Consider the following 27,873-nt stretch of genomic DNA (forward strand, 5'->3'; position numbering starts at 1 on the left):
CATCACTGACTGTGTATTTGCAGCAGGAGGAAATGCTGGCGGTGCCTTCTGGCAGAGGCTCAGAGGGAAAGCTGCTCCCTCAGGAAGAGATAAGTGACAGCTCTGCAGTTTTCACTGGGCTGTTTTTCTTTGGAGGGAGGAGGTGTGCAGCTGGAGAGAGAGAGATTGGAAGGAAGGGAAAGACAGAGGGGGAGGACCCAGGCTTTTTGCCAACCTGAGTAGGAGGGGGGGTGGCAAACAGCTTTGCTCCAAGTAACAGGAACAGCAGCAGCAAAACAATTCCTGGAAATTTGCTCTTTCTCCTTCCTACCCCCCCCCCCCCCCAGTTTTTTTTTTTTTCTTCAAAAAATGTAGACAAGACATTGTAATCAACAATCAGAAAGGAAGGAAGGTACCAGGGAGGAGTTATTGGAGACAGAGATAAAAGCAGGCAGCTTCCCAGGGTCAGGTGGGGGCCAAGGGCTTGTGCCTGGACGCCAGAGGAAGGGGCTGGGCAGGCCAGCCCAGGCATCCCCCCATTTGGCTGGTTTGTGTGGCTGAGAACCCCACTTCATGTGTGGAGGGCAGATGGATTGTGGATTGGTCCAGGCTGAGGAGTTTGGCCAGCTTCCCGGAAGTCCCTGTGTACAGAAGCCCAGCCCAGCCGCAGAAGCCCTTCTGCCCTCCTCCCACAGCTTCCCCATGCCAGAGTGGCAGCCTTGTCTGCCCAACAGCACCAGATAAGGAGCTCCCCAAGGTTCCCCAAAGAAGGATGTGGTCCAGTGGCCCTGTCCTTGGTTCTGCTCAGGTCCTTCCTGCTTACTCACTATTCACTGAGACATGGCGGACATAACACTTTCTTGGGGCCAGACCTGGCTTTGATACCTGTTTCTCCCACTTAGGAGCCATGTGACTTTGCACAACCACTTTACCTTTCTTTTCTCTCTCTCTCTTTTATTAAAGATTTTGTTTTGGGGATGCCTGGGTGGCTCAGTGGGGTAAAGCCTCTGCCTTCAGCTCAGGTCATGAACCCAGGGTCCTGAGATCGAGCCCCACATCAGGCTCTCTGCTCAGCAGGGAGCCTGCTTCCCCCTCTCTCTCTGCCTGCCTCTCTGCCTACTTGTGCTCTCTGTCTGTCAAATAAATAAATTAAATTTTAAAAAAAGATTATGTTTTTATTTATTTGACACACAGAGAGAGCACACAAGCAGGGGGAATGGCAGAGGGAGCAGACTCCCCGCTGAGCAAGGAGCCTGATGTGGGGCTTGATCCCAGGACCCTGAGATCATGACCCAAGCCGAAGGCAGATGCTTAAGCAACTGAGCCACCAAGCCACCCCCACTTTACCTTTCTGAGTCTCAGTTCCTTTATATGAAGTGAGGAAAAGTGTTATTGTATGGGATGCCAGAGATGAGATATGTACAATATGTCCCTTACCCGCTTTCTAGAGGTGAGGAAGAAGAGATTCCTTCTTGTGGAATTACCTTGAGATACCTCTCCTTGGTCCCACCACCATTTTTCTTTGCACTGGATCAACACCAGCTTCCTCTTTTATTTAGTTGTCTGGTGTTGTGTTTCTTACATAGAAGGTCAAGAACATCCCCAATGGTGCTATGAACTACCACAAAAGAGATGTAGTAATAGTAACAGTTAACATTTATTGAATACTTACCATTTACCAGGCATGATTGCGAGGTGCTTGATGTTGCCAGGTGCCTCATTTAATCCACATAACAACTTAAGGAGGTGGCTACTACAAGAGACAAGGATTCTACCATAGCATGAGGCACAGGGAGGTCAGACAACTTGCCTGAGTCCCACTGTTGTAGTATTTCAGTAAACCCGTACTGCGGGGATTCTTGACCTAGATTCCTGGCACCTAATGGCTTTAGGTGATCTGTGAACCCCCTGAAAAGTATATTCAAAATCCCATGTATTTTGTTAAGTCATTTTTATGGGGCTTAGAGTCTTCTTGGATTCTCAAAAGGATCCATCATGCCAAAAATAACTGCCATGAAGCACCTCTCATGGATGGGGCTGGGATAAAAAAAAAATAAGTGGGGTATGCTATAGGCTTCTGTGGAGGTGACTCAGCCTGTGGAATTCTGGGAAATTTCTTGAGTGAGGGTGAACACCCCCCTCATGGGATGACCTGGGGAGGGGTTGAGAAAGGGGAGGAGAATTGTCTTTGCTTTCACAGGATGAAGAAGAACAACCATTTCCTCACCGTGGTTTCCCAAGAAAGTGTATGTGGAGGTGAGTAAGGTTAGTGCAAGGAAGAGGAGAGACTGAAGGCTGGGAGGTCCCCAGGGAACTGGCACCCCCCCAGCAGCCTCCAGGCATGCCTCAGCTCTTCCCTGCTCTGCAGTTTCCTATCCATCTCCTGGCTTCAGTTCCTCCCGTAGAATCCCCCCACTTCCTAATCTCCAGCACCTCCCCTGGGGGGCTCTGTAGATGTCCTGACAGTCCCTTGCTGATTCCAGATTTCTCCTGTTGTGCTCACTTTGGTTGAGCACCTGATGGGTGCTGGGCAGAAATGCCCCTTGAATTCTCCAGAGTTTCCAGAGGCCTCGACTTCCTAGGGTTCCGTCTTGATGACAACATAGGGGTTCTTAAATTCCCCAGGAGCTGGAATTGAGAGGACTCATGAGACCCTCCTGATCCTCCTCCCTTGTTATAAAGAAGAGGAGATGGAGGTCCTGCGGACTCTCACATGGTTGGACACTGTGAGAAACGCACTGTGAAAATGGAGCATGAGGTGGGGTGCGGCAGTCACCTAGCTCTGCACCCACTCCTCTTGCAGGATGTGGGGCACTGCCGGGGGCTAGACCCGTCCCTACCCCCGAGAGGCTGCAGTCCTCAATGCTCTAGGGGTTTAGCACAATGGGGTACACCCCACATTGCTTCATTCACATGAAATCATTGTGTCAGGCTGCACCTGGAGCTTCTGGATTTCTACCATATCTCTCCCCCTCAAACAATGATCATCCAGCCATTTTGTGGCCCCTTGAGAAAGGACGTTCAAGAGGTTTGGGACCACATCTAGATGTCCTTTCCAGAGTGTCAGGGAGCTGTACACTGGCTAGGGGTCTTATTTCTGCTAGTGCTTCCTGAAGGACACAAACACTGAAGCTTGCTGTAGCTTGAGCTACAGCTCAAGGGCCCGCCATGATGGCAGGACAGCTGTGAGGACAAAGACGGCCAAAATGAGCCAGGTTCAGTATCCTTCTGAGCTTCCACATGACTCACCTCCCTCCTAGGCCTCTTTTCTGGGAGAAGGTGGCTGGTGTAGTCCAGTGGATGTAGGCATGGACCTGAGCCCAATCCTGTCAGAGGCTACTGGGGTGCCCTGAGGAAGCTGCTCCAGCCCCAGCTTTGTCCACTCTCCTTTTGTGGAAGTGGGGTCCTCTGCCTCACTCTGAATCTCCTCTATGGACAGCTGTTCTGTCCGGTCTCCAGTCCCTTCTTTAGTCTGCTAAGGGGGCAGCTACCACCTCCTCCCACCATCACCCAAACACACACCAAAAGAACATCTTTGCAGTTACACGGGATTAAAGCCCTGCCTGCTTCGGTGGGGTTTAGAACACCCCCTCCCTCGGCCCCTGTGCAAACCGGTCTTTTCTGCCATTGGCGTCTGTGTCTGGGCTGGATTCTGGCTGTGGGAGGGCAGAGCACAAGGCAAGCTGGCACCCTGGGCCAGGGGAGGGGCATCTCCATGGAGTGAGACCTGCTTGGCCCAAGTGCTTCCTTTCCACCCTCCCAGCGACTGGGAGCCGTGTCTCTCCTGAGTGTGCCCACCCCCATTCCCTTCTCCCCTTTCCTTGCCTCTGAGGTCAGATTCCCCTTCAGGCTCCTAAATATCTGTCTGCCTCAGAAAACTAGTGCAGCAGGAGGGGACCTTCTACTCAGTGCCTTCTTCTAACTCTGGAGAGGCCAAGATTGACTTAGATTTCTGAGGACTGAGCTCTGTATCCTGAGCCCAAAGAGGAAACCCGGGCTCAGGGAACATGTTGAAGGCAAATATGTTTTTTTTTTTTTTTAAGATTTTATTCATTTATTTGACAGACAGAGCTCACAAGTAGGCAGAGAGGCAGGCAGAGAGAGAGAGGAGGAAGCAGGCTCCCAACTGAGCAGAGAGCTTGATGTGGGGCTCGATCCCAGGACCCTGGGATCATGAGCTGAGCCAAAGGCAGAGGCTTAACCCGCGGAGCCACCCAGGCACCCCAGCAAATATGTCTTGAATCAAAGTGTAGCTTCCTTACATTATATGTTAATTAAAAAAAAAAACCCAAAAGATGTATTTTCTAGTAAGAACCTTCCTGAGCTGGGGAATCTCCAGGTCCTGCATGTCAGCAGACAAGTGGAACTGTTCTAAAGCTGGAAGCCAGAGCAATGTGGTCCGTGTCACTCAGTGTGGCCACATGGATCCCGAGAGCAGAGTGCTGTGAAAGGGTGAGGGGGAACTGCACTAGCCATGTTTCCTTTCTGGGCAGGACTGGGGCTTTTCAAGGGCATATGTCAGCACTTATAAAAGTAGTCCAAAGAGCAGACAGGTTGGGGGTAGGAAAAAATGTTCCAGAAAGACAGTGATCAGGAGGGAAATGAAAGACTTCAAGATGCCAGAGAGCCAGGAGGCCCGACTGCCTTCACAGCCATCTGGATTGAGGAGGCCAGACTGCTGATCAGAGCTTGTCCATCTGTTACCTGCAAAGCCGTGTGATTGTACCTGGCAGCCCGTGTGGGCCTCGACTACCTCCTGGGCTTGTATCTCTGAGACAAGTACATCGTCATCACGGGCTGTGACTCGGGCTTCGGGAACCTGCTGGCCTGGCAGCTGGACCTTCGAGGCTTGAGGGTGCTGGCCTCGTGTCTGACAGAGGAGGCAGCCCAGCCTCTAAGAGGCCAGATGTCAGACAGGCTGGGGACGGTGATCCTGGACATCACCAAGACAGAGAGCATCTCTGAGGCTGCCCAGTGGGTGAAGGAGCATGTGGGGAACAGAGGTAACACCCAGATTCATTTGTGTCCCTTCATTGCTTCTCTCTGTGCAAGAAAGACCTCTCTTCTGCTAACTGGGAAGATTCCCAGGATGTTTTCCAGATCTTGAAGTCATGCTAGCTTTCTTCACCTCACCCAGCTTATCAGCAGAACCTCTTCTCTCCCCATTGCCCACCAACATTGAGACCTTGGATCTCTGGACTTTTGGGGAGAATGTGACCTGATGAGGATTTGCCTTCCCAGAATTCCCCTTTACGGTGCCCTCTTTCAGCAGAAATTCTGGATTTCTTGATGCTGAGTGTCTCGGGAGGCTCACTTCCTGGAGGAGTTGCTGAGACAGGGGACCTGCCTAAAGGTTGGCATCGGTGGCTGGGGACATTGCCGGGGCTGGGTCCTGCTCTCAGCACTTTAACAGTACCTCGTAGTATGCTGTGAAATTGTTTCCGACATTGTATTCATTTCATTCAATATACATAATGTCTTGGTAAACTTCTTTGTTGTGTTTGTCCCCAAGGCCTCCCAGTCCTTGCCCCTCTGCTTTGCAGGAGGGAGCTCTCCACTTCGGAGTGAAGATGTGATTGAGCCTGGTTACTTCAAAACTAGTATCAGCAGCCCTGAGAAGATTTCTAGGGCCACCCAGGAGGCATGGAATCAGGCCAGCCTGGAGGTGAAGGAGATCTATAGGGAGAAGTTCCTGGTGTCTGGTGAGTGAACTGTGGGCTGGGGAGAGGGAAGCAAACCTTTGTGTGGTCGTCCTGGGCCCATCCCTAGCGCCTCCTACAGACCGGGGCCCCTCTTCCAGGCTCAGAGTCCCCCCACACAGAAGGGATATTTCTTACCAGCCCCATGGTCCCATGTGATTACCTGGTGACCTCAGGGAAGACACAGACTTGTTAGACCTGCGACCGCTGTTTCCTCTAATGCCCTGGTTGTTTGGGGGAGGAACCTGAAGCCAGAGAGGGAAGAAGACAGACATGGATTCCTGGCAAGCCGGCGTGAGAACCGCTGGTTTTCAGGTGCTCAGATGGCTAGTGTTTGTAGAGACCTCGGTTTCTGCAGAGCACACGTTCCCATGATGGAGCCAGAGGGGGCTTAGTGTGGAGAGTGTTCCTGCGGTAGGAGGTGGGACAGGCTCCGCTGAAATCCATGCGCCCCATCCTCACACTGAAGGCAGAGTTGTCTCTACAGTTCGCGGCTCCCACTCCGGGGGGGGCAGAGGGGGCATTCCTGTAGAGCTGGAAACACGCTTGCACAGCTAGTACTCACGCCTTGCCCTTTCCAGCTCCCTTTCCCATCACCTGTGGCTCCCCTTTTCAGAAGAGCCACACTGGATGGAGAAAAGGGAACGGGGTGGGGGTCGCGCCGCTTGGAAGGTGGTCCCGCTGAGCCTCCAGAAGGGCACCACCAGGGGGCGCGCGCCTCCGTCCCAGCGCGCACTTGGCTTAAAGGGGCGGTCCTGGAGCCGGACTCTCCCTCCTCAGGGCGCCACTGGGGATCTCAGTGCAGAGATTCGCAGCGACCAGTCTCCATCCCCCTGGGGCCTCTGCAGGCTTTCTCGTTCGAGCCCCCACAGCTCCCAGGTAAGTGAGGGGCACCCCAGCCTCTTTTCTCTTACTGCCCTCTCTGAATTTCCTGCGGTTCTTCCCACCTGAAATGGACTCTGAAGCTCCTCGCAGCCCCAGAGAGCAGCGGCAAGCGGTCACGTTGCTTTGAGGATTTCCAAAAGTGCAGCAGGGCTGGGAGATGTCTCTGCTGCCTGGCCCCCTTGAAAACTAGTGGGGAAGGCATTTGTGGTCACTGAGGAAGAAACCCTCTGGTTCCTTGCAAGTAAAGGAATATGGTCTGCTCCCTTAGTGGGGTTTGGTGTCCAGTTAGGACGTGCATGTTGCCTTGCACCCCTGAGCGTTTCCAGGGCTCCTTCCTTCCTCTTTCTTCCTCCCCCAGCCTTTGGGCAGCCTGTGTAGGAGGGTCCTGGTGGTGACCCCAGGAAGCAGGGACGGTTTCATTTCTGCAGCCCTGTCGGTGCTGCCACAGCCTCCCACCTTAAGAGACAAACACTTTAAGACTGTAGTCAGCTCCCCACACAAAACAACTAAAGGCTTAATCGGTGCCCCTTCATGTCTTTTTCACCTGCTGGGGGAGACTTGGGGGCAGGCGAGCCTCTGGTTCCTGTGGGGCAGTCTCTCTGCCGATCCTCCCCTCCCCGTGCCTCTCCTATTTCTCATTTACCAGGTGGAGCTGTATAAATGTGGATAGTGCGGGAGATACCCAGTTACACCCAGAGCAGTCCAAATGGCTTCTGTTCTTGTCCCAGCCCCAGCTCTGTCCACTCTCCTTTTGTGGAAGTGGGGTCCTCTGCCTCACCCTGAACCCCCTCCATGGATAGCCATTCTCCAGTCCTTTCTTTAGTCTGCTAAGGGGGCAGCTCCCGCCTCCTCCCACCATCACCCAAACACACACCGAACCAACATCTTTGCAGTTACATGGGACTACAGCCCTGCCTGCTCGGATGGGGTTTAGGACACCCCCTACCTTGGCCCCTGTGCAAATCGGTCTTTTTGGCCTTTGGAGTCTTGTCTGGGCTGGATTCCAGTCTTTTCTGCCTTTGGAGTCTGTGTCTCGGCTGGATTCTGGCTGTGGGAGGGCAGAGCGCAAGGCAAGCTGGCGGCCGGGCCCGAGGACGGGGCATCTCCACGGAGTGAGACCCCCTTGGCCCAAGTGCTTCCTTTCCACCCTCCCAGCGACTGGGAGCCGTGTCTCTCCTGCATGTCTTTCCCATTCCCTTCTCCCCCTTCCTTGCCTCTGAGGTCAGATTCCCCTTCAGGCTCCTGAACATCTGTCTGCCTCAGAGAACTAGTGCAGCAGGAGGGGATCTTCTATTCTGTGCCTTCTCCTTCTAACCCCTGGAGAGGCTGACAGTGGCTTAGATTTCTGAGGACTGAGTTCTGTATCCTGAGCCCAAGGAGGAAACCCCGGCCCAAGTGTAAGCCAGCAGGCCCAGGTCACACAGCTGGTTGGTAGCAAAGCTGTGTTTTTAAATCATGTGTGCCTTTTTTTTTTTTTAAGATTTTATTTATTATTTGAGAGAGAGAACGAGAGAGAGAGAGCATGGAGGGGAGGGGCCAGAGGGAAAAGCAGACTCCCTGCAGAGCCGGGAGCCCAATGAGGGACTTGATCCTGGAACTCCAGGATCATGACCTGAGCCGAAGGCAGTCACTTAACCAACTGAGCCACCCAGGTGCCCCAAAACCACATGCATCTTGATTCACGGTGTATCTGTCATCTTTATAAGAATCTCCAGTAAGTCAGGGAGACCAGGGTTCCAGCCTTGAATAAGAATGAAGAAGACAGTTCTGAAGCATGAGATCTAGGGCATAGGGGACCCCAGTGCGTGCGTGTGTGTGTGTGTGTGTGGGTGTGTGTGTGTGTGTGTGAGAGAGAGAGAAGGTGGGTAGAGGGAAATGGGAGGAGCACAAGGACCAGAAGAAGGTAAAGCATCTGGGTAAAGCATCTCTGTGTCAAAGGATTCTTGGTGAAATCCGATGGCATCTAGTAGAAAGGGCGTAAGTGTACCAAAGAGCGTGGAAGATGGCACCGGAATCAATAATACCCACTGAAGATGGCGACCGGGAAAAACTCGAGGACGCTCTGTCAGACACCCTGGAGGCTGGCCAGCTGCATTTGTTCTTAAGTCATCCTGCCTGACCACTGGCCACACTCTTGTTTCATTTCAGCCTGTGCATTCCCTGCAAAGCCATGTGGCTGTGCCTGGTGGCCCTCGTGGGCCTCTACTTCCTCCTGCGCTGGTACCGGGAGAGGCAGGTGGTGAGCCACCTCCGAGACAAGTACGTCTTCATCACGGGCTGTGACTCGGGCTTCGGGAACCTGCTGGCCCGGCAGCTGGACCTGCGAGGCTTGAGGGTGCTGGCCGCGTGTCTGACAGAGGAGGGGGCCCAGCAGCTGAGAGACCAGACGTCAGACAGGCTGGAGACGGTGATCCTGGACGTCACCAAGACAGAGAGCATCTCGGCGGCCGCCCAGTGGGTGAAGGAGCAAGTGGGGGACAGAGGTAAGGCCCCGATTCCTGTTTGTGTCTCTTTGTTTCTTCTCTCTGCACCGGGGAGACCTCTCTTCTGTGAAACTGGGGAGGTTCCTGAGATGTTCTGACTTTCAAAGCCTCAAGCTCTGGAGTTTCCAGAGCAGAAGGCCTGCAGTGCCTGGGTCTGAGCTCAGGGTTAGATGAGCCCAGCCTAAGTTTAGGGCCAAAATTCTGGAGGAGGTGTTGGGCCCTCGAGGCTGTGATGGGGCAGCACAGGGCTGGGCCAGGCTGGACCCAGGCTCCTGGTCCCAGCAGGTGCACTGTTTCTGGATGGGGCCTTCACACCCGGGCCTCTGTAGGGCTTTAAGATCAGCCGTGCTTGACTTAGGAGGACACTGAGGCTCGGGGAACTGAAGGGACTTCTAGTCAAACATGGGTGAGGAGTCCTGCTCTTTCTCCTCTATTATGCTGCCTGCTCTTCTCGGGAAAGAGGACATCACTGATGTCTTTTTTTGTGATTAAAAGTATAAAACACACTCGTAGAAAACATAGACGAGGATTAAGATAAAAGAACATTTCCCAAAGGCCGGTTTCCATAGTCATTCTCTATATTATTATGTATCCTCTGATCAGCATTTTCATCATCACATCTTTTCCAAAACGTAATATTCAATGTCTGTATATCCAGGCATGCTACGAGACCACCATTCATTGGAGCCATCCTATAGCGTTGTCTGCTGACGTGTGTTTTCCACTTTTGCTGGCAGAAACAATGTCTCAGTGGAGATTTCTGTACGAAAGCTTTGTTTCCATTCTCAGTAATGTTAAGTAAAATACAAGAATTGGATCAGAGAGCATGCATTTCTTTAAGGCCGGAGAAGGTTTCTGAGCAAGGGAGGGATGAGTATCACAGGGGGCCTTCTTCCCTATCCAGTATCCCCAGGGTCAAACCCTGTGCTTCCCCCCCACCCCCCACCTCTCCCTACCACCAGCCCTTTGTCACTGAGGACTATTTCAAATCCCTTGTGTGTCTCTTCTCCCCATCTCTCTCCGGGGAGCTTTCCTGAAAGCTGAGGCGGCTGGGGACTTAGGAGGAGGGGGTGAGAGTGACCTTTTGGGAGGGTGAAGGAGAGGGCGACCCTTCTTGGGGCTAAGGTAAGACCTTCAGTCTCACCTCCTCCAGAAGCCTGGCCCAGGCTCACCGTGGGGGGACTTTGGAATTCCCTAGCACAAAGGCCGGCCTTGGCTTCCTGACGGATACAGCCTTGGATGTGGTGCGGGCTGTTGCAAAGCCTGTCCCCAGGTGTCCAGGGCAGACCTGTTCTCTAGATTACCCTGATGCTGGAATTTCAGGTCTGTCTTTCCCAACAGAGATTGGGCAGTCAGTTTTCATGTGTTTTTTCTTCCTTTCACTTATTTTTAAATTTTCTTTTCCCTTCTTCGCTGGTTTCCTCTTCATTTTTGTCACTTAGCCATTCCTGTCTACCTCTTGCTGTCTCTTTCCTATGAGAGTTGTGAACGCCATGCTATTATTTGGAACTCTGGGCACGCTCTTCACAAAAAAGGGTTTATTACCTCCTGTGTGCCAGGTCCATAGGAGCAGGAAGACGAGAAGGAGTGTTCATTCTAGCTCAGTGGGCATCCAGAAGATCAGTGTGCATGTAGACCCTGGCCCTCTCATAGCCATCTCGTCCCCAGTTCCTCTCCTGCACGCTTGTCCTTTGTACCATGTAGGCATTGTTGTTGGTTCTGTAAAAAAGTGAATTGGGAGGTGACTTGGGACCATAGCTGCATCTCACTCAGGCACACAGACAATGTTGCTCTCTCCCTGCCCTGTGCCCAGGACTCTGGGGCCTGGTGAATAACGCTGGCGTCTCTGTGCCCGTGGCACCCAATGAGTGGCTGACCAAGCATGACTTCATGAAGATACTCGACGTGAACCTGTTGGGCTTGTTGGAGGTGACCCTGAGCCTGCTGTCGCTAGTGAGGAAGGCCAGGGGCCGCGTGGTCAATGTCTCCAGCATCATGGGCCGGCTCTCCGTTTTGGGTGGGGGCTACTGCATCTCCAAGTACGGCGTCGAGGCCTTCTCAGACTCCCTCAGGTATTGGACTAGGACAGAGGCCCTCCCTCAGTCCTCCTGCTTCTGTGCTTCTGGGGGAGGATTTTCTAGGGCTTCATTTCCTCACAGCCTCAGAGGCTCTTCCTTCCAGATGCTTCTTTCTTCCTTTGTGCCAGACATTCCCTGGGAAGCACCATCCTGTGTTCTGGGTGTTGGAATGGGCCCCAGGTGTATAGAACTGGTTTCACCCACCACTGCCCGGGGGGAGGACCCACAGTAGGGAAGTTTCTGAGGCAGCATTGGACCTGAGATCGTTTGGCTACAGAGCTCATGTCCGTAATTCCTACAATGTTCAGCTTTGGGGGGCCTTTCACATGAGGGGTTCAGCATTTGACTTCGTTCAGTAATTACCTCTTGGCACTTCTGTGAGTATACAACATATGTGTCTGATCTAAAAAGTCTGACAGCTGAGGCGCACCTGGGTGGCTCAGTTGGTTAAGCATCTGCCTTCAGCTCAGGTCATGATCTCAAGGGTCTTGGGATCAAGTCCTACTTCGGGCTCCCGGCTCAGTGCAGAGTCTGCTTCTCCCTCTCCTTCTGCCCTCTCTCTCTCTCTCTCTCTCTCTCTCAAATAAATAGATAAAATATTGAAGAAAAAAAAGAAAAAAAAGTCTGACAGCTGAGAAAAGGGACAAGAGAGACACAGATGTTATGACCATCTCCCCATGATGGTTGTGACCAAGCCAGTTAGCCATGGTGGTGGTGGTGGCGGCTAGTGGAATGAGGAGAGGGTCCTGGAGAAGGGCCAGAGCTGAGGACTGAAGAAATGGATTTGGCACCTGGGCAAAGTTGAGTGGGAAGGCCTGCTGTGTGAGGGAACGACTTGAGCCCAAGCCCAAGGTGAGTCATGGCTGCCTCACTACACTGCCAGGTCCTCCAGGCTACTGGACAAAGCCCAGCTGGACAGGGGGCCTGCTGGGCACCTGGGCATGGGGATAGGGTGGGGGTGGGGGTCCAGACAGGTTGCAGACCTTCATGCTGCTGGCAGCAGGACTCTGTGGAAGGTGTTTACTCGGGTTTGCCAAATCAGCCTCTGGTGAACCAGGCAGAAGTTGGCTCTGAGTCTGAGGGAGCTGAGATGCAGGCTAAGGTGTTCCTCAGAGAACCGAAGGCAGAAGAGGAAGGGAGGGGGTCTGAGGAGGGGTGAGCTGGAGTAAAATGGGCCAAGTCTGGAGACGGATTGGATGTGAGCGGAAACAGGAGGAGATGGCCCGTGAACAGTGTCCTGCGGCAGCCAAGGTGGGACGTGAGCTCAGGAGTGCAGACAGTGCTGGGAAACACACGCACGTTACGCACGGACTACGCCGATCATTATTTTCTCCCCTTGGCTGCTGCTCTTGGAACCTTCCCAAGCTTTTGAGTTGATCCCACCCCAATGTCGAGTTCAGTGTATACCAAGTTTGTTTGTTTGTTGTGTTTGTCCCCGGGGCCTCCCAAGTCCTTGCTTGCCTCTCTGCCTGTCTGCCTTGCAGGAGGGAGCTCTCCTACTTTGGAGTGAAGGTAGCTGTGATCGAGCCTGGTTACTTCAGCACTAACATCTGCAGCCCTGAGAAGATTTCTAGGGCCATCCAGGAGGCATGGGATCAGGCCAGCCCGGAAGTGAAGGAGATCTATGGGGAGAAGTTCCTGGCATCTGGTGAGTGAGCTGTGGGCTGGGGAGAGGGAAGTAAAGCCCATCCCTAGCGCCTCCTACAGACCTGGGCCCCTCCTCCAGGCTCGGAGTCCCCCACAGAGAGGGGACATTTCCTTCCATCCCCATGGTGACCTCAGGGAAGACCCAGGCTTGTTAGACCTGGGACCACTGTTTCCTCTGATGCCCTCGTTGTTTGGGGAGGAACCCGAAGCCAGAGAGGGAAGAAGACAGACATGGATACCTGGCAAGCCGGCATGAGAACTGCTGGTTTTCAGGTGCTCAAATGGCTAGTGTTTGCAGAGACCTCGGTTTCTGCAGAACAGACGTTCCCATGATGGAGCCAGAAGGTGCTTAGTGAGGAAAGTGTTCCTGTGATAGGAGGTGGGACAGGCTCCGCTGAACTCCATGGAGTCAACTTGGAGGTGACCTGGGAGCAGTGGGGAGGTGGGGCGCTTTTGGTAGCTCTTTCCTTCAGTTGATCCTGAAGCAAGAAGACTGGAATGTGAGACTATGTCGTTCTTTTTGGACAGTCAAGAAATCAGTCAAAAAGCTGGAGTCATCGTGTTGCAACAACCTGTACTTGGTGACAGACTGCATGGAGCACGCACTGACGGCCTGCCACCCCCGTACCCGGTACTCCCCGGGCTGGGACACCAAGCTCCTCTACCTCCCCATGAGCTACATGCCCACCATGCTGGTGGACACCATCATTTCCTGGAGCTCTCTGAAGCCCCTTAAGGCTCTGTAACCCAAGCTGCAGTGCATGGTAAGAGTGAGTTGGGTCCAATGTGAGGGTGGGGATGCCTCAGGGGGAGGGAGAGAGATGGAGAGAGGGGGGAATCTCACATCACAAAGGACACCCGCCTCACCTTCCTCCCCACCTCCTCCCCAGGCTTCCCTGGGACATTACTCAGGACTCTGGAGCTATCAGGAGGAAAGAATCAAGTTTTGTGGCTGAGGAATAGGGATTCCAAAGCACACACCCATGTCTTGTTCCTTGAATGGCTTCTCAAGGCTTTGAGCATTTTTGGCCCTCCTGCCACCTTGAGGAATCCATACTCTTGGCAGTGTCAGCAGCGGGGGGGGGGGGTTCTCAGCCCCCCACCTGCTCTGCCTCTGTCCCCCTACACAGGGTGTCCCTCTCCCACAGGATGGACACAGCCTGGGGGAGTTAATGTCCCTCTCCACTGAAGATACCTGTGATAGAATGGAGATGTGCATGATGACCCCAGCCTGCGCCATTAGCCTGAGGGGCCAGCTCCCAGACCTTGGCTGAAAGGACATGTCTAAAATTGGGATCATGACACAGGACACAGAAACCAGTTACCGGATTTCAGTTGGTTGGCTCAATTGGTTAAGTATCTGCCTTTGGCTCAGGTCATGATCCCAGAGTCCTGGGATCAAGCCTCCCGGTTGGTCTCCTTGCTCAGCGGCGAGTCTGCTTCTCCCTCTCCCTCTGCCTGCCACTCCCCCTGCTTGCATGCTCTCTGTCTCTCAAGCAAATAAATAGAAAGAAAGAAAGAATGGAAGGAAGGAAGGAATGAACAAATGAACGAACCAGTTGTTGAGTTGTCTTGAAACCTTGATGTCCATTGATTATTTTTTGCTCAAAAGTTGAAAATTTCCATAGTTCCAGTGATGCGAACTGTGGCCTTGGGGAGCAGTGGGGTGTGAGTCCATGAAAGGAGGAGCCCGGTGCCTTCATGGAGATCAAGGGAGCAGGGGGATAACCTGAGGGGATTTTAAGAGGGGAGTTAGATCACCCCCTTCCTTCCACAGAAGTGGGGGGCCAATGTTTCCTTTCCAGGATTTATCAAGTAACGTGGGGTCACAGGAAACCCATGGGTGGACAGACAAGGAGAAGTCGCTAAAGCACTGGCAGGCCCCGGTCCCTTTCCCAGGGACATCAAGCCTCTTCCCTCAGCAGCATCCTCTCTGCAGCCCTCTGTCCCCTCCTTTAGATTTATGCCCCCAACTGCGGCCCTCCCCAGCTTCCACAGCCCAGGTCTCCCTTCCCCTATCCTCCAGGGGAGGAGAGTGGGAGTCACTTCTGGACCCCAGTCTTTCGTTTCCTGCTAACCTTTGCTGAGCACCTACTGTGTGCCAGGCAGGAATTTCCTCAATTACCCAGCGCTTCCTGCAACCGGGAACTCTCTATGTCCCCACTGCTCTGATGATGTTCTCTGAGTAGGGACTGAACAGAGAAAGCATTTGCAGAGAGTGGTGTTGGTTCCTGAGCTGAGGACAAATGAGCTGGGAGCTGTCTCATCAGGTGTCTTAGTTTTGTTCCCTCAGTTTCAGACCAAGGCCATGGAGCCTTTAGGGGGATCTGATACTACAGAATGACATCAGTGTTCTTGGTGAAAACAGAAAGCGAGGTCAGATGTTGGTGTGTCATTCATTCTGACCCATGCAGTAGATGCTAGAAATGGTCTGGAGGAGCTCGAAGCCCCTCTCTGCTGACCATACTAGTGAGCAGAGGTGTGGATGGAGCCCAACCACCGGCCTGACCTGTCAGCCTCAGGTGCCTACTCAGCAGGGGGCATTTCGAGCCCTAGGAAAAGAGCCCTTCTCCGTGGTTCCCATTCCCCACTGCATGACCTGCTTTTCATAGCTGTTGAGAGTCTGAACCCAGGGGAGCGCTGCCATGATCATCCGTCAGCACAGAGGCCCATGAAATGGTGAGTCGGGCCAGGTCCTGTGTTGGAATCGTTCCAAGTCATCCTTTTCTAAATCCAGAGACAACCCCTGGATGTCACCTGTCTTCTCAAGGACTAGGATACTCCTGGGACTGCTCAGCCCTTGAGCGACATTGTCGGACTTCCCTTAGCCAAGATTGCTCTATTCACCTACCCGGGAGTCAGAGTTGGGACATACCTCCCCAGCTGAGCGTGGGAGTTGTGCCTTGGGCTGGGTGTGCCGTGGGTAAGGTTTGCCTCCACCACTTCCCATCTCTCTCCCACACAGGGTTTGGATCTGCACCCCAGGGGTGTGCCCATGATCTCTCGCTCCCACCATCCTTTCTATAGAATGGCCAAGCTCTCTGGTCTTTCCTGAGGCAACATGTATGTTATTTGATTCTGAAGCTCACTAACCTTCATGGATAGTGGTGCATAGAGATGCTTCTTTGGCTCTTCACCTTGGGAAATTTGTGGCTCTGCTTCTGTCAGAGCCTTTGGACCCGGAAGATATGGGTGGCTGGCCCCTAGTCCCTCAGGATGAGCTGGTGGCCAGGGTCATCTTGGGGAATGATGTCTCTAGAGGTTTATTCCAAGAGCTGCCATAGACCCCAACATCCTTCTGTCCCTGCATCTCAGGGTCCTAGGTGTGGCTCCTCTCTTTCATCTCTTACTTCTTTTTCTTTATCAGCTTCCCTCCTAACTTTGGTGAGTTCTTTGCTCAATTTCCTGGACTCTGTCCCTACTCTCCACATCCTGACCCTGAGAATTTTCCAAGTCTCTGACTCTAGTCCTCTGCTTTTCCCATATGTCATCCCTTCTCAGAGCCAAGATTTGGCCTCAGGTCTTTCCTGCATCTGCCCAGGGATCTCATGGCCTGTCTTCATCATCTGGCTGGACTTCATCTCAACGATGTTCATATCATAACTGTCTCTTCTCCTGCCTCCCTTCCCTATGCCCAAAACATCCTCGACCCTGACTTCTCTTGCCACTTATGGTTCTACCTGTTATCAGCCCCATACATTATTCTAATGGGGTTCTCTAAAGGGATTCTCCCCTTGATTCGTGGTCTCCACTACCCTCTGTACATCCGATTAGCCACTGTGTCAGTTGACTTCATAATCCCTTCCTTCCACTGTCACACACCCCCGCCAGGCTTCTCAGCTCACCAGATCACCTAGTGTGTGCCTAGTCCTAGAGGTGGAAGGAAATGCCCACTGGGGGCCCTGCCCTGGGGTAGCAGCTATTGTGTCTTCTGTTCTTAACTTTGTGTATTTGCCTGGTCACTGGTTGAGGAGAGCTGGGCCTGCCTGGAGTGCCGTGAGGTTCCTCGTTGGTATCACCTCCTAAGGACCCAGGCCTGGAGCTTCTCTTCTTTCCAGTTTTCAGAAATAGCCTCCCTGTAGGCGGGCCCTGCTACCTCTGGCCTCAGGATCTTGGAGGCACATCTACTCTGGGGGTGATGCTTTCTTTTTCTTCTTCTCTTATCATGGAGATTCACCTAAGGGCAGAGAATTCCAAAGAGCTAGTAACCTAAAACTCATTTCTTTGGGGGTTTTGGGGGAGTGGGCAAAACCAATTCTGTTTGTTTTACATTAATGAATTTGTCTTAACTTTTTCCCCTGAAAATAAAAATCGAGTTTATCAATGTGTCTGGCCTCATGACAAATGATTTCGGTCCCCGGGCCGGAGGTGGGGATTTCCAGGGAGGCTCTCTGGGCGGAGTCCTCCTTTCTCACCCGCACTGCTCAGACCACCCAGGACAAGCCCCGTCTCATCATCGACCTCACCAGCAAGGTCTTTCCCATCCTTGGCAGCTTCCCCCATCAGGGCTGGGGGAGAGCAAGAGGCAGCCACCAGGACTGTCTGAGGTCACACAACTTCAGGTTGGACTTGAATTTCTTGCATCTAGGCTAATTGGTGTGTTGATGCATCCACCTCTAGAAATTATAAAGTGGCTCACTCGGGAGCCCTGGGTCTGTTGCCAGTGGTAGAAGGGAGGAGAGCTCTTCTCAGTGGGTTCCAGCAGACTGCCAGCCGGGGCTCAGAGGACCAGCCTCTCCCACCATCTCCTGAGCCCAGGCTTCTTGGCGGTCACCTTCCCCCTGCTCCATGGCGGCTCTCACGGATCTCTCCTTTATGTACCGCTGGTTTAAGAACTGCAATCTGGTGCGCAACCTTCCAGACAAGTACGTCTTCATCACGGGCTGTGACTCGGGCTTCGGGAACCTGCTGGCCCGGCAGCTGGTTGATCGGGGCATGCGGGTGCTGGCTGCTTGCTTCACGGAGGAGGGAGCCCAGAAGCTTCGGCAGGATACCTCTTACCGGCTGCAGACCATCCTCTTGGATGTCACCAAGACGGAGAGCATACAGGCAGCGACCCAGTGGGTGAGAGACCAAGTGGGCGAGCAAGGTGGGGCAAATCACATTCTTCGGCTCTCTCGGTGTTTTCTTCTCTCTTTCTCCCCCCAGACGTCTGACAGTGACCAAGGACACTGTTGTTCAGATGCGATGGGAGAGGAGATGGAGAGAAGGGGGCTGGGGCTCTGGCTCAGCGGGATTGGAAACCTTTGTGTGGTTTGGTCAGTTCATATGAAGGGGGTGATTTCCCAAGGAAGTTTTCTCTGCCAGAGACTCAGAGGGGTGGAGGGAGGCTGCCATAGGAGGCCGGAGAAGGAAGATGTGTTCTGTACGTCCAAGGCGCTAAAGAAGGAGTTGCCTTTCCAGGACCTGGGAAGTCCTGGCCATCAGCTCCTATGGCAATGAGAGCACGTTTCTTGGGATTGGACTGGGGGGAGGGGAAAGGGAACACGAGGTTGGACTCCCTGAGTGGGGGTGTTTGTTCTCCTTGACTTTGTCAGGCTAGAAGGCAGGAGAGAGAGAGAGAGATCTGTCCTCTTCCCCATATCATGGTGGATGTTGGGTTGACTTCAGGTTAAATGCTGACATCAGAGTGACCACTCCTTCTGGGAAGAGAGACTGTGGGCTGGCTGGGCTGGGCTGCCCAGGAAGCTTCCTGCACGAAGGGCATGAGCTCAGGAACAGGAGGAACGGGATGGCTCTGGTGTGGAACAGCAGCCCAAGGGAAGTACTGACTCCTAAGGGGACTGGTCTGGGGGCCCCCACAGCGGGTGGGGGCCAGAGAGCCCTGGGGCCCAGGAGGGGCCAAACAGTAACTCCCTTCTTTCCTTTTCTCCTTAGCATTTACCACTATCCAATATACAACTTACTTATTACAACTTACTTATTTTTCTTATTTATTGTCTGTTTTCCCCTGCTAGAATAAAGCTTCCCGGGCAGGGCCAGAGGTGGGAGGCGAAGGGGCTTTTTGTCTCTTTACCTTATCTATCCTTAGTACCCAGACAGTGTCTGGCATCTAGTAAGGTGCTCAGTAAATTTTTGTTGAATGAACTAATTGATGGATAATTCAGTGAGAGTCAGTCTCTTTCTTCAATAGGCCGCCTTGCCCAGTGCCCTACATTCAGCCTTGAGCCACTTGTATTCATGAGTCATTGGTATATTAGGTTCTTGTTCCTGCTGTAATCAATTAAAGCAATAACTTAGTGGCTTAAAACAACACAAATTTAGGGGTGCCTGGGTGGTTCAGTTAGTTAAGCATCTGCCTTTGGCTCAGGTCAGGATCCCAGGGTCCTAAGACCGAGCTCCCCCACCCTCAGGCTTCTTGCTCAGCAGGGAGCCTGCTTCTGCCTCTGCATCTTCCCTACCCTCCCCCCATTGGTTGCTCTCTCTCTCTCTCTCTCTCTCTCATTCAAATAAATGAATAAAATCTTTAAAAATATATAAAACAACACAAATTTATTAACTTATATTTCTAGAGGTCATAAGTCCAAAATGGGTCTCACTGAGCTAGAATCAAGGTGTCAACATAGGTGCGTTGCTTCTGGAGGCCCTAGAGGAGAGTCCATCTCATTGCCTCTCCCAATTTCTAGAGGTTTCCTGCATTTCTTAGCTTATGACCCTGTTCCTCCATCTTCAAGACCAGCAAGGTAGGGCCAAGTCCTCTTCACACTGCTCTTTCTCTCTCTGGTTCTGTTCCTGCCTCCTTCTTCCACCTAAAAAACCTCTCTGATTATATTGGGCTCACCAGGCTAGTCCAGGATAATCTTCCCATTTTAAGGTCAGGTGATTAACAATTTGACTTCCATGTGCTTTCTTAATTCCTTTTTCCCATGTAACCCACCCTGTTCATCGGTTCTAGGGACTAGTATGGGGACATGTTGGAGGGGCTGTTATTCTGCCTACCCCAATGGGCAACATCCTTGGTCTAAAAAGTGCTGGGAAAGCGGGGGGGCGGGGTTTCTGGCATGCTTTCTTGTTGCCCCTGAGATCTCTGGGCATCACAGGTTGGCACAGCCTTAGAGCTATTCACACCGCTCTGATGGTTCTCTAGTTGTTCTTTGCAGGAAAAAATGGTTTGCCAGTGGACAGAGCTATTGGCCAGGGTGATCACAGGTCGTGGCAAGTGTGTATCCCTTCTCCACAGACAGAGACCACTTGGGTTTTATAGTCTTTGGGCCCCAGGAGCCTCATTGCCTCATCTGTAAGAAAAAGAGTCTCCTGTGCCTGGGAAGGTCCGAGTCCTACCAGGCAGCCGGTCTCCTGGCATCTCTCTAGTTAGAGGAAGGCAGGAAGGTATGGTGGGAGCATGGCTTGTGTGTGGACCCCAGGCCTAAAATGAACAGTGGACCACGAGTGGTGTTTACATCTAGACCTGCCATTGGAAGAGTGGAGTTTTGCTGGGAGGGGACTCTTGAGGCTGCAGGTGTCAAGGTGGGCTGGTGGAATGAGGGGAGGGGAAGGGAAAGGAAGGAGTCAGGACAGTGGGGTTCATGGAATCTTTGAATGAAAGAGCTGGAAAGTGTCCTTAGGTATCATTTAGAGACTTTCCAACATGTTTTTAGCATCAAACATCCTCCTCCAAGTGGAATTTCACTTGGAAGCTCAGTGTGTAAAACAAATGAAAGTGAGGCCTCCCCTGCAGGTTCTGGGGTTTAGCCTGGAAGGGTCTCCAGATTGCAGACTGCAGGCCGGAAGCAGATGTTCTGCCCAGGCGATGAAGGACCTGAGGCCTTTCATCGAGAGAGGAAGTGACTTGTCAGGAGCTGGAGGTAGAACCAGGACTAGAACTTAAGGCCCTTCAAGCGTGGGTCCTTGCAGAGTTGAATGACAATACTCAGCATTATTTCTCTCCATTTACACCAACTCAAATTAAATATCTGAAAGAGAGCCCTTATTACATTTTTTTCATGTTTTATTTAATGTTTCATGTTTTATTTAAATGTGTTACATATTTACTTATGAATATTATTAATGTCCTCTCTGGTTTGTGAGCTCCTTGAGGGATAAGACCCTGTCTTGTTCACTTTATGTCTCTATCACCTTCCCCTGTAACTGACCGAGACTAGATAATGGAGGGATGAATGGATGAATGTGGGAGCGGATGAACGGAGTTGGTAATGTGCAAAATGGAGTGCATTTCTTACACTTAGGTGAATAGAGAGGAGGAAGCATGAGGGCTGAAGGACTTTAGGAAAACTAATTAGTAAAAGGTATATCTTCCTCTGGCCCATCACAACTCCCCACCACAAGCCACCAGCCGGGCCATCTTGTGCCTTGGCAGCCCTGGGCTGGTGGGTGGGGGACTCTGATGCTTTTCCAGAGACGCGAATGATTTCTGTGTGGTTCTCTCTCCCTCCATCACACCCCCAGGCCTCTGGGCCCTGGTGAACAATGCTGGTGTAGGCCTGCCCAGTGGACCCAATGAATGGCTGATGAAGGAGGACTTCGTGAAGGTGATCAACGTGAACCTGGTAGGACTGATCGAAGTGACCCTCCATATGCTACCCCTGGTCAAAAAAGCTCGGGGCAGGATCGTCAACATGTCCAGCTCTGGAGGTCGTGTGGCTGTCATTGGTGGTGGCTACTGTGTCTCCAAGTTTGGTGTCGAGGCCTTCTCTGACAGCATCAGGTGACTGAGCCCCGGGACCAAACCACTCTGGGTGGGAGTCCTGTGGGTTTCACCTCAGGAAGAGAGGGCTAGGGAGGATAGCATGTGGGCAGGGGAGTTCTGGAGGTGGGGACCTAACACAGGAGCAGGAAGAAGCCTCGTCCTCAGGGGCCTTCCCCAAGGACCAGGAGAAGGAATGAGGAGAAGAGGAGGCTGGTGATGGGCGCTGTCTTCCTGCCCTTCCCTTGAGCTGTCCCAAAGCGACTGAAACTATGTTTGGGCTTATGGGAGTAGGAGGGGGAGTCTCTCATGCAGACAGAGAAGTCTGGGGGCAGACAGGCCCAAGGGAGACCCTCAGAGGAGGAGTCAGGCCTTCTCCAGACCCCTCATTCCCTTTGCCATGTGGTTGTCAGGTATGGGGCCAAGTGGGAGGAACCTGGTAGGAGGCAGAACTTTGGTCTAGATTCACCATTGATTTCTTTCCCGCTGCGTTTGCCTAATGCAGATTGCTTGGGAAAGGGCTGAGGCCCTTATTTGCATGAAGGCAGTGCCAACCTGGTACAGGGGTGGGGGAGTGGCTCTAGGTTCCTGGGGAGGTAAGCCCCTGTAGAGGCATCAGAAGTGACTCTCCCAGACGATCCTTTGTCATCTTGGGGCCCCAGACTGAGTCCAACTCTTCTTTCCCAGGCGTGAGCTCCACTACTTTGGGGTGAAAGTCAGCATCATTGAGCCTGGGAACTATCGAACATCCATCCTGGGCAAGGAGGGCCTGGTGTCCCGCATGCAAAGGCTGTGGGAGCGGCTGCCTCAGGAGACCCGGGATAGCTATGGGGAGGAGTACTTCCGCAACTGTGAGTTCTCTGGGAGAGAGAGGGGGTCTCTGAGAGGAACAGCAAGACCTTGGGGATCATTGACTCATTTTCATTGCAGAGTTAAGGGCACGGAGGCTCAGGAGGGTTAAGGACCCAAGGTCACACAACTAGTGGCAGGGCTGGGATTTGACAATTGAGACCAGGGGCAACTGCTCAGAGTGGCAGAACCATAGCCTTCATGGGGAGAGGAGTGTTAGGGGAGATGCTGCCCACTCCTGACCCCTGGTATTCATTATTCTGTAAGCAAACAGGTGAAAATGCACTGCTATGAGTGCAGAGAAGTTATTCAGAGCACAGCTGGTTCACTGCAGTAGTTTTTTCTTTAGGAAACAAAGAGGGGGTTCATTGGCATTGGGGGGGTGAAGGGTACTTAAACTACACTGTCCTGCCCTCATCCACCACTCACCCAGGTCTTGCCCAGAAGAGGTGAATTCTCTATCTTCCCAGACCATCTCCCAAGTTGGGCCAGCTGTTGTTCCTGTCGTTTTCAAGTTTTAATCCCTTATTGGCAAGTCTGACTCTCAGGCACCATTTCCTCTGGAGTTCTTGGGGCTCTCACTGAAGCAGTCCCAGTGACTTGCCCATGTCCCGGGCAAAGGTGTACATCAGGGACCTGTAAGTGTGCCATGTGGCTTGTCTCCTATTTGTGTTGTGAGCGTTGGCAGACTTGGAGCACTCAGATGCCTTGCTCCCTTCCTCATAGCCTCAGGCTTGTGTACAAGATGCAAACAGAATAGCCCCTCATGTTTGTTAGAGCCTTACAACAGACCAGTCTGTGCCTTAGATCATTTGAGCCCCACAATGGTCTCATGACAAAGGCCAGGGCTTTAAAAAAAAAAAAAAAAGATTTTTAAAAAATCTTTAAATTTTTTTAAATTAAAATTTTTAACATTTTAAAAAATTAATTAAGTTATTTATTTCAGGGAGAGAGAGAGAGTGCGCGCATGTGCACAAGCATAGGGCGAGGGGCAGAGGGAGAAGCAGACACCCCACTGAGCAGGGACCCCCACCCCAGGGCTCCGAGATCATGACCTGAGCCAAAGACAGATGCTTAACTGACTGAGCCACCGAGGCACCCCTGTTACTATTTTTTAATAACAATTTTTTTTTCTTGCATGCTTTTGTAGAAAATCTGGGAACTCTAGGACCTATATAGGAGAAAAAAAGAGCCTTCAGTGACTAGGAATCCCACCAGCCAGACAGTATTTTTACTTATTTTCTTCCAATTTTTCCCATGCACTTGTATACACTTGTTTTCTATTCTGTCCTCCCACATCGTCTACCCTTCATCTTTATTATTCTCCAGAGCAGGTATTATGATCCTCATTTTACAGATGATGGAAGTTTAAGCTCAAAGTCACACAACTAATAAGTGGCAGAACTGGGCACAGTTCTTCTCATTGCTAATTCAACACACAGTTGTTGAGTTCAGGAAGAGAAACAAGATTATTTACAGGGCATTTGCCTAAGGGACAATCTGCAGTGTTTGGTAGATCTGCCTGAAACGTGGGATCTGGCATCTGATGGAAAGGGAATTTGGATAGAATTCAGAAGAAACCATGTCCTATGAAGAGTAACAGAGCCGTTGACTTTCCTTCCCTCTTGTGCCCTCAAACAGATACTGACAAGTTAAAAAACATGATGCAGCTGGCAGAGCCAAGGATCAGCGAGGTCACCAACAGCATGGAGCACGCCATCATTTCCCGGAGCCCCCGCATCCGCTATAACCCGGGCCTGGATGCCAAACTCCTCTACATCCCATTAGCTAAGTTGCCCACCCCTGTGACAGATTTCATCTTGAGCCGGTACCTTCCAAAGCCAGCAGACAGTGTCTGAGCTGGGGAAGTCCAGGGGTGGTCAGTAGAGTGTGGAGGAGGGAGGAGGGTGGGAGAAGAGACTGTAGGGTCCAAAGAGGTGGTATCAGACATTCTGAGGGACGCTTTGCTTGGCTGACACCCACTGTCGGAGAATTTATGGATAACTTCTAGCAGAAGACAAGTGCCTCTTCCCACTTACTGGGACTCTACAGAAACCCCAGGTGGCCTTTGCAGATGCAAAGACCTATAGCATGGCCCCAAGAACATCTGTGACTCATTAGGGATTTGGGTTTTTCTGGATGTGAAAATGTCAAGGGGAGGAAACTGAGCTCCTGCTGAATCATGAGCCTCTGTCAGTTATCACCACCACTGGGAAATACTGCCGGATAATCGAGCCCACAGAAGCATCTCAACGACTTTCCTACTGAGTCTCTAAATATGCATTAACCTCATTCCCACAACCCATTATTTAAAATATGTAGTAGAGCAGACAGGGAGTGCAAGATTATATCAAGTAAAAGTTTATGATGTTTTCTTTCTATATAGATCTCTCTGTTCATAGGTGATTGGGATCCACATAAAATAACATTCATTTATTTAATCACCATTGATTAATTTTTCAAGTATTTATTGAGTGCCTACAACATACCAGGCACTATGTAAGTGCTGGAAGGATGTAAAGAGGATTAAATCATGGTCTTGGGTTTTTTTATTTTTTATTTTGTGGTTCTGTTTTTTAACACAATATCTAGTAGCAGAGATAGGACAAACAGTGACAGAAGAAACAGAAATCAGAAAATCACATTTTTAGCTACGAGGAACCCAGAGGCCATCTAATCCAGTAGTTCCCTGTACATCATAATCGCCTGGTTAGTTAAAAATACAGATTCCTGGCCCCAATGTTAGATTATCTGATTCAGTAGCTTGGAACGGGGCCCAGGAATCTGTGTTTGTAACAAGGTGATGATTCTGATGTCCTTGGGTGCATGGGAACCACCGATATAGCTCCACAGTAGTACCGAATGCTCAGAGGAGGAAGTGACCTATCCAAGGCCTCCCAACGTGATGGCCGGGACAAAACTCAGTGTTCAGATTCCCAGAGTTATAGTTATAGAGAATATATTTTTGACATTAGTAACATTGTCAAATAAGTCATGAAACTAAATTAAAAAAAAAAAAAAACCACCAAACTTCTAAGTCATGTGAAATTCTATTGAAAAGACTTTTTTGATCTTGAGAGTGGTTATGTAATAAAAGTCAAATGTGAATTTTTAAAATTAAAATGTCTTTATTGGTGTCTCTTCAACATCCGACTGAACTTGAAAATGACAAAATGAATGTTTAATTACCTCTGCAGAGACCCCTTTTCCAAATAAGGTCACATTCATGGGTTCCAGGAATTATGGCTTTAGCAATAAAGAAAGGACAGGATTCAGTGTTTGAATAATGGCACCGAGGATGCAGATTCCTTCTACTTTGCTCTGCCATACAGTTTTGGCTTTATCCTACTTATCTTTATTGTTGTGGTGTGACTGCCAGTGGCACTGGGAACTCTGTGCTTTTCCATTCACAATTTACTGGAGAAGAAAGGGCCTGTCTTTTCATGGTATTAAAGATTAAGGAAGTCTATTTCCCAGAGCCCTCACCAAGACTCTCCTTGAGACACAAATTTGTCCCCAGTTGGCTTAGGTTTGTCCATCCCTGAACAAATCATGGACAAGGGGGTAAGTTGCTATGAATAGTTTAGATTAATTGGGACATGGTAGGGAGTGAGTCATAATGCCTACTGCCCAGGAAAATTCAAAACTTAGACTCTGTTATTAAGAGAGTTGAATCTAGGTTAAAAACAAATTTTCTTTCCTGAAGGCACAATACTTGGGATAGATCATGACTAGGTAATATTTTGAGATATTAATTTCTACATGTTCATTGTTCCCTGTTTTCCCATTTCTCTTTTCCCTACTCAGGTAGGAAGATAATCTAGTACTGCTTTACCTAGGGTGAGATATTTGGACAAATACATTTCCTGCATCTTCTCCCCCTTTAGTTTCTTCCTCCAACCTTAATATTTTTAGAGAAAACACTGGAATTGGGGAAATAAACAAAAGGAAATGTGACTTGTGGATGTACACAGTGTCTCAGAGAAGCAGGCCCCTTTCCCCAAGACAAGGAGATTCACTCTGGCTGATAAGCGAATGAGGTTTGGCTCTTCCAGAGGAGGAAAGGCCATTCACATTGTGGAAGAACCTTGGGGAAGTAGCAAGACTCGAAAGAGTGACAGCTTCATTGTGTGTTTAGGTAGATGAGACCCTGGGTGACTTCATGTAAGACACCTGTGTCCCACCATAACAGGAAGGCAGTAGAGATTCACCAGATATAAAGAGTATATAAAGAGCATATAAAGACTGGGATGGGGTGCCTGGGTGGCTCAGTGGGTTAAGCCGCTGCCTTCGGCTCAGGTCATGATCTCAGGTTCCTGGGATCGAGTCCCTCATCGGGCTTTCTGCTCAGCAGGGAGCCTGCTTCCCTCTCTCTCTCTCTCTCTCTCTCTCTGCCTGCCTCTCTGCCTACTTGTGAACTCTGTCTGTCAAATAAATAAATAAAATCTTTAAAAAAAAAAAAAAAGACTGGGATGGCAGACACTTAAGTGGTAATCTATGCATACAGAAGACTTGATTTTTTGCTCTAAGGGCTATCCCCGCCTCCCACCCTACCATTAATGGTTAAGGTGTTTGTTTGCTTTTTTTAAATTTGTGGGCTGAGATTAAAATCTGCTCCAGGGGCACCTGGGTGGCTCAGTGGGTTAAAGCCTCTGCCTTCGGCTCGGGTCATCATCTCAGGGTCCTGGGATCGAGCCCCGAATCGGGCTCTCTGCTTAGTGGGGAGCCTGCTTCTCCCTCTCTCTCTGCCTGCCTCTCTGCCTGCTTGTGATCTCTGTCTGTCAAATAAATAAATAAAATCTTTAAAAAATAAAATAAAATCTGCTCCAGTATTACAGTCTAGTTTCTTTCATATTAGGATTATAACTTTTCTTGTGTAGCTTTTGTATTTTCCTGAAGTTTTAAGTTACCTTTTTTTGCACTTACTCAACTTCTTAATCAAATTATCTCCACAAGTTTTTGTTTTGTTTTGTTTTGATTTCAAGCATAGAAGTAATATGATCTGATTTAAATTTTGGAAAGGTGGGGCGCCTGGGTGGCTCAGTGGGTTAAAGCCTCTGCCTTCGGCTCAGGTCATGATCTCAGAGTCCTGGGATCGAGCCCCACATGGGCTCTCTGCTCAGCAAGGAGCCTGCTTCCTCCTCTCTCTCTGCCTGCCTCTCTGCCTACTTGTAATCTCAGTCTGTCAAATAAATAAATAAAATCTTTTAAAAAATTTTTTAAAAAATAAATTTTGGAAAGGGCTCTGTGGAGACTGAAATGAGGGAGCAATGGTGGAAACAAAGGGACCATTGCATAGTCCAAGAAAGAAATAATGGTACTATAGGTTAAAGTGGTGGTTGTAGGGATAATGAGAATGAATGAAATCAGTATATAATTTGGAGGCAGAACCATTGAAGGATTTTAATCAGTTACTCTGTCAAAAAAGAATTTATTATGCTCCTACTATGTGCCAGGTGTAGTTCTAGATGCTGGAGTTAGAGTAGTAGACAAGACTGAGTCCTTGCCTCCAAGCAGTTTATATCCTGATGGAGTGGAGGTGCTGGGCAATACACACAAAAAAAAAATAATAAATGAAATAATTTTATATACTGATAAATGCCATTAAA

General features: G+C 50.7%; 2 protein-coding genes across 2 annotated transcripts; both read left to right on the forward strand.

The window, feature by feature from the left end:
• Positions 1–2,180: 2,180 nt before the first annotated feature.
• On the forward strand, positions 2,181–13,536 carry LOC111160121 (retinol dehydrogenase 16-like). Its single transcript, XM_022522962.1, is given in 8 exon segments — positions 2,181–2,235; positions 4,814–4,929; positions 4,932–4,982; positions 5,501–5,685; positions 8,712–9,046; positions 10,860–11,118; positions 12,609–12,772; positions 13,300–13,536. Coding segments are annotated over 8 exon segments (1,383 nt in total). The 3' UTR covers positions 13,518–13,536.
• A 4,023-nt stretch (positions 13,537–17,559) lies between these two features.
• On the forward strand, positions 17,560–24,817 carry LOC111160227 (short chain dehydrogenase/reductase family 9C member 7). Its single transcript, XM_022523137.1, has 4 exons — positions 17,560–17,860; positions 21,178–21,436; positions 22,103–22,266; positions 23,906–24,817. The coding sequence occupies exons 1-4, from the start codon at positions 17,560–17,562 to the stop codon at positions 24,121–24,123; spliced, it is 942 nt and encodes a 313-aa protein (XP_022378845.1). The 3' UTR covers positions 24,124–24,817.
• The last annotated feature ends 3,056 nt before the right edge of the window (positions 24,818–27,873 follow it).

This window comes from Enhydra lutris, unplaced genomic scaffold (genome assembly GCF_002288905.1).
Source record: "Enhydra lutris kenyoni isolate GAN:26980312 unplaced genomic scaffold, ASM228890v2 scaffoldscaffold74, whole genome shotgun sequence".
NCBI lineage: Eukaryota > Metazoa > Chordata > Mammalia > Carnivora > Mustelidae > Enhydra > Enhydra lutris.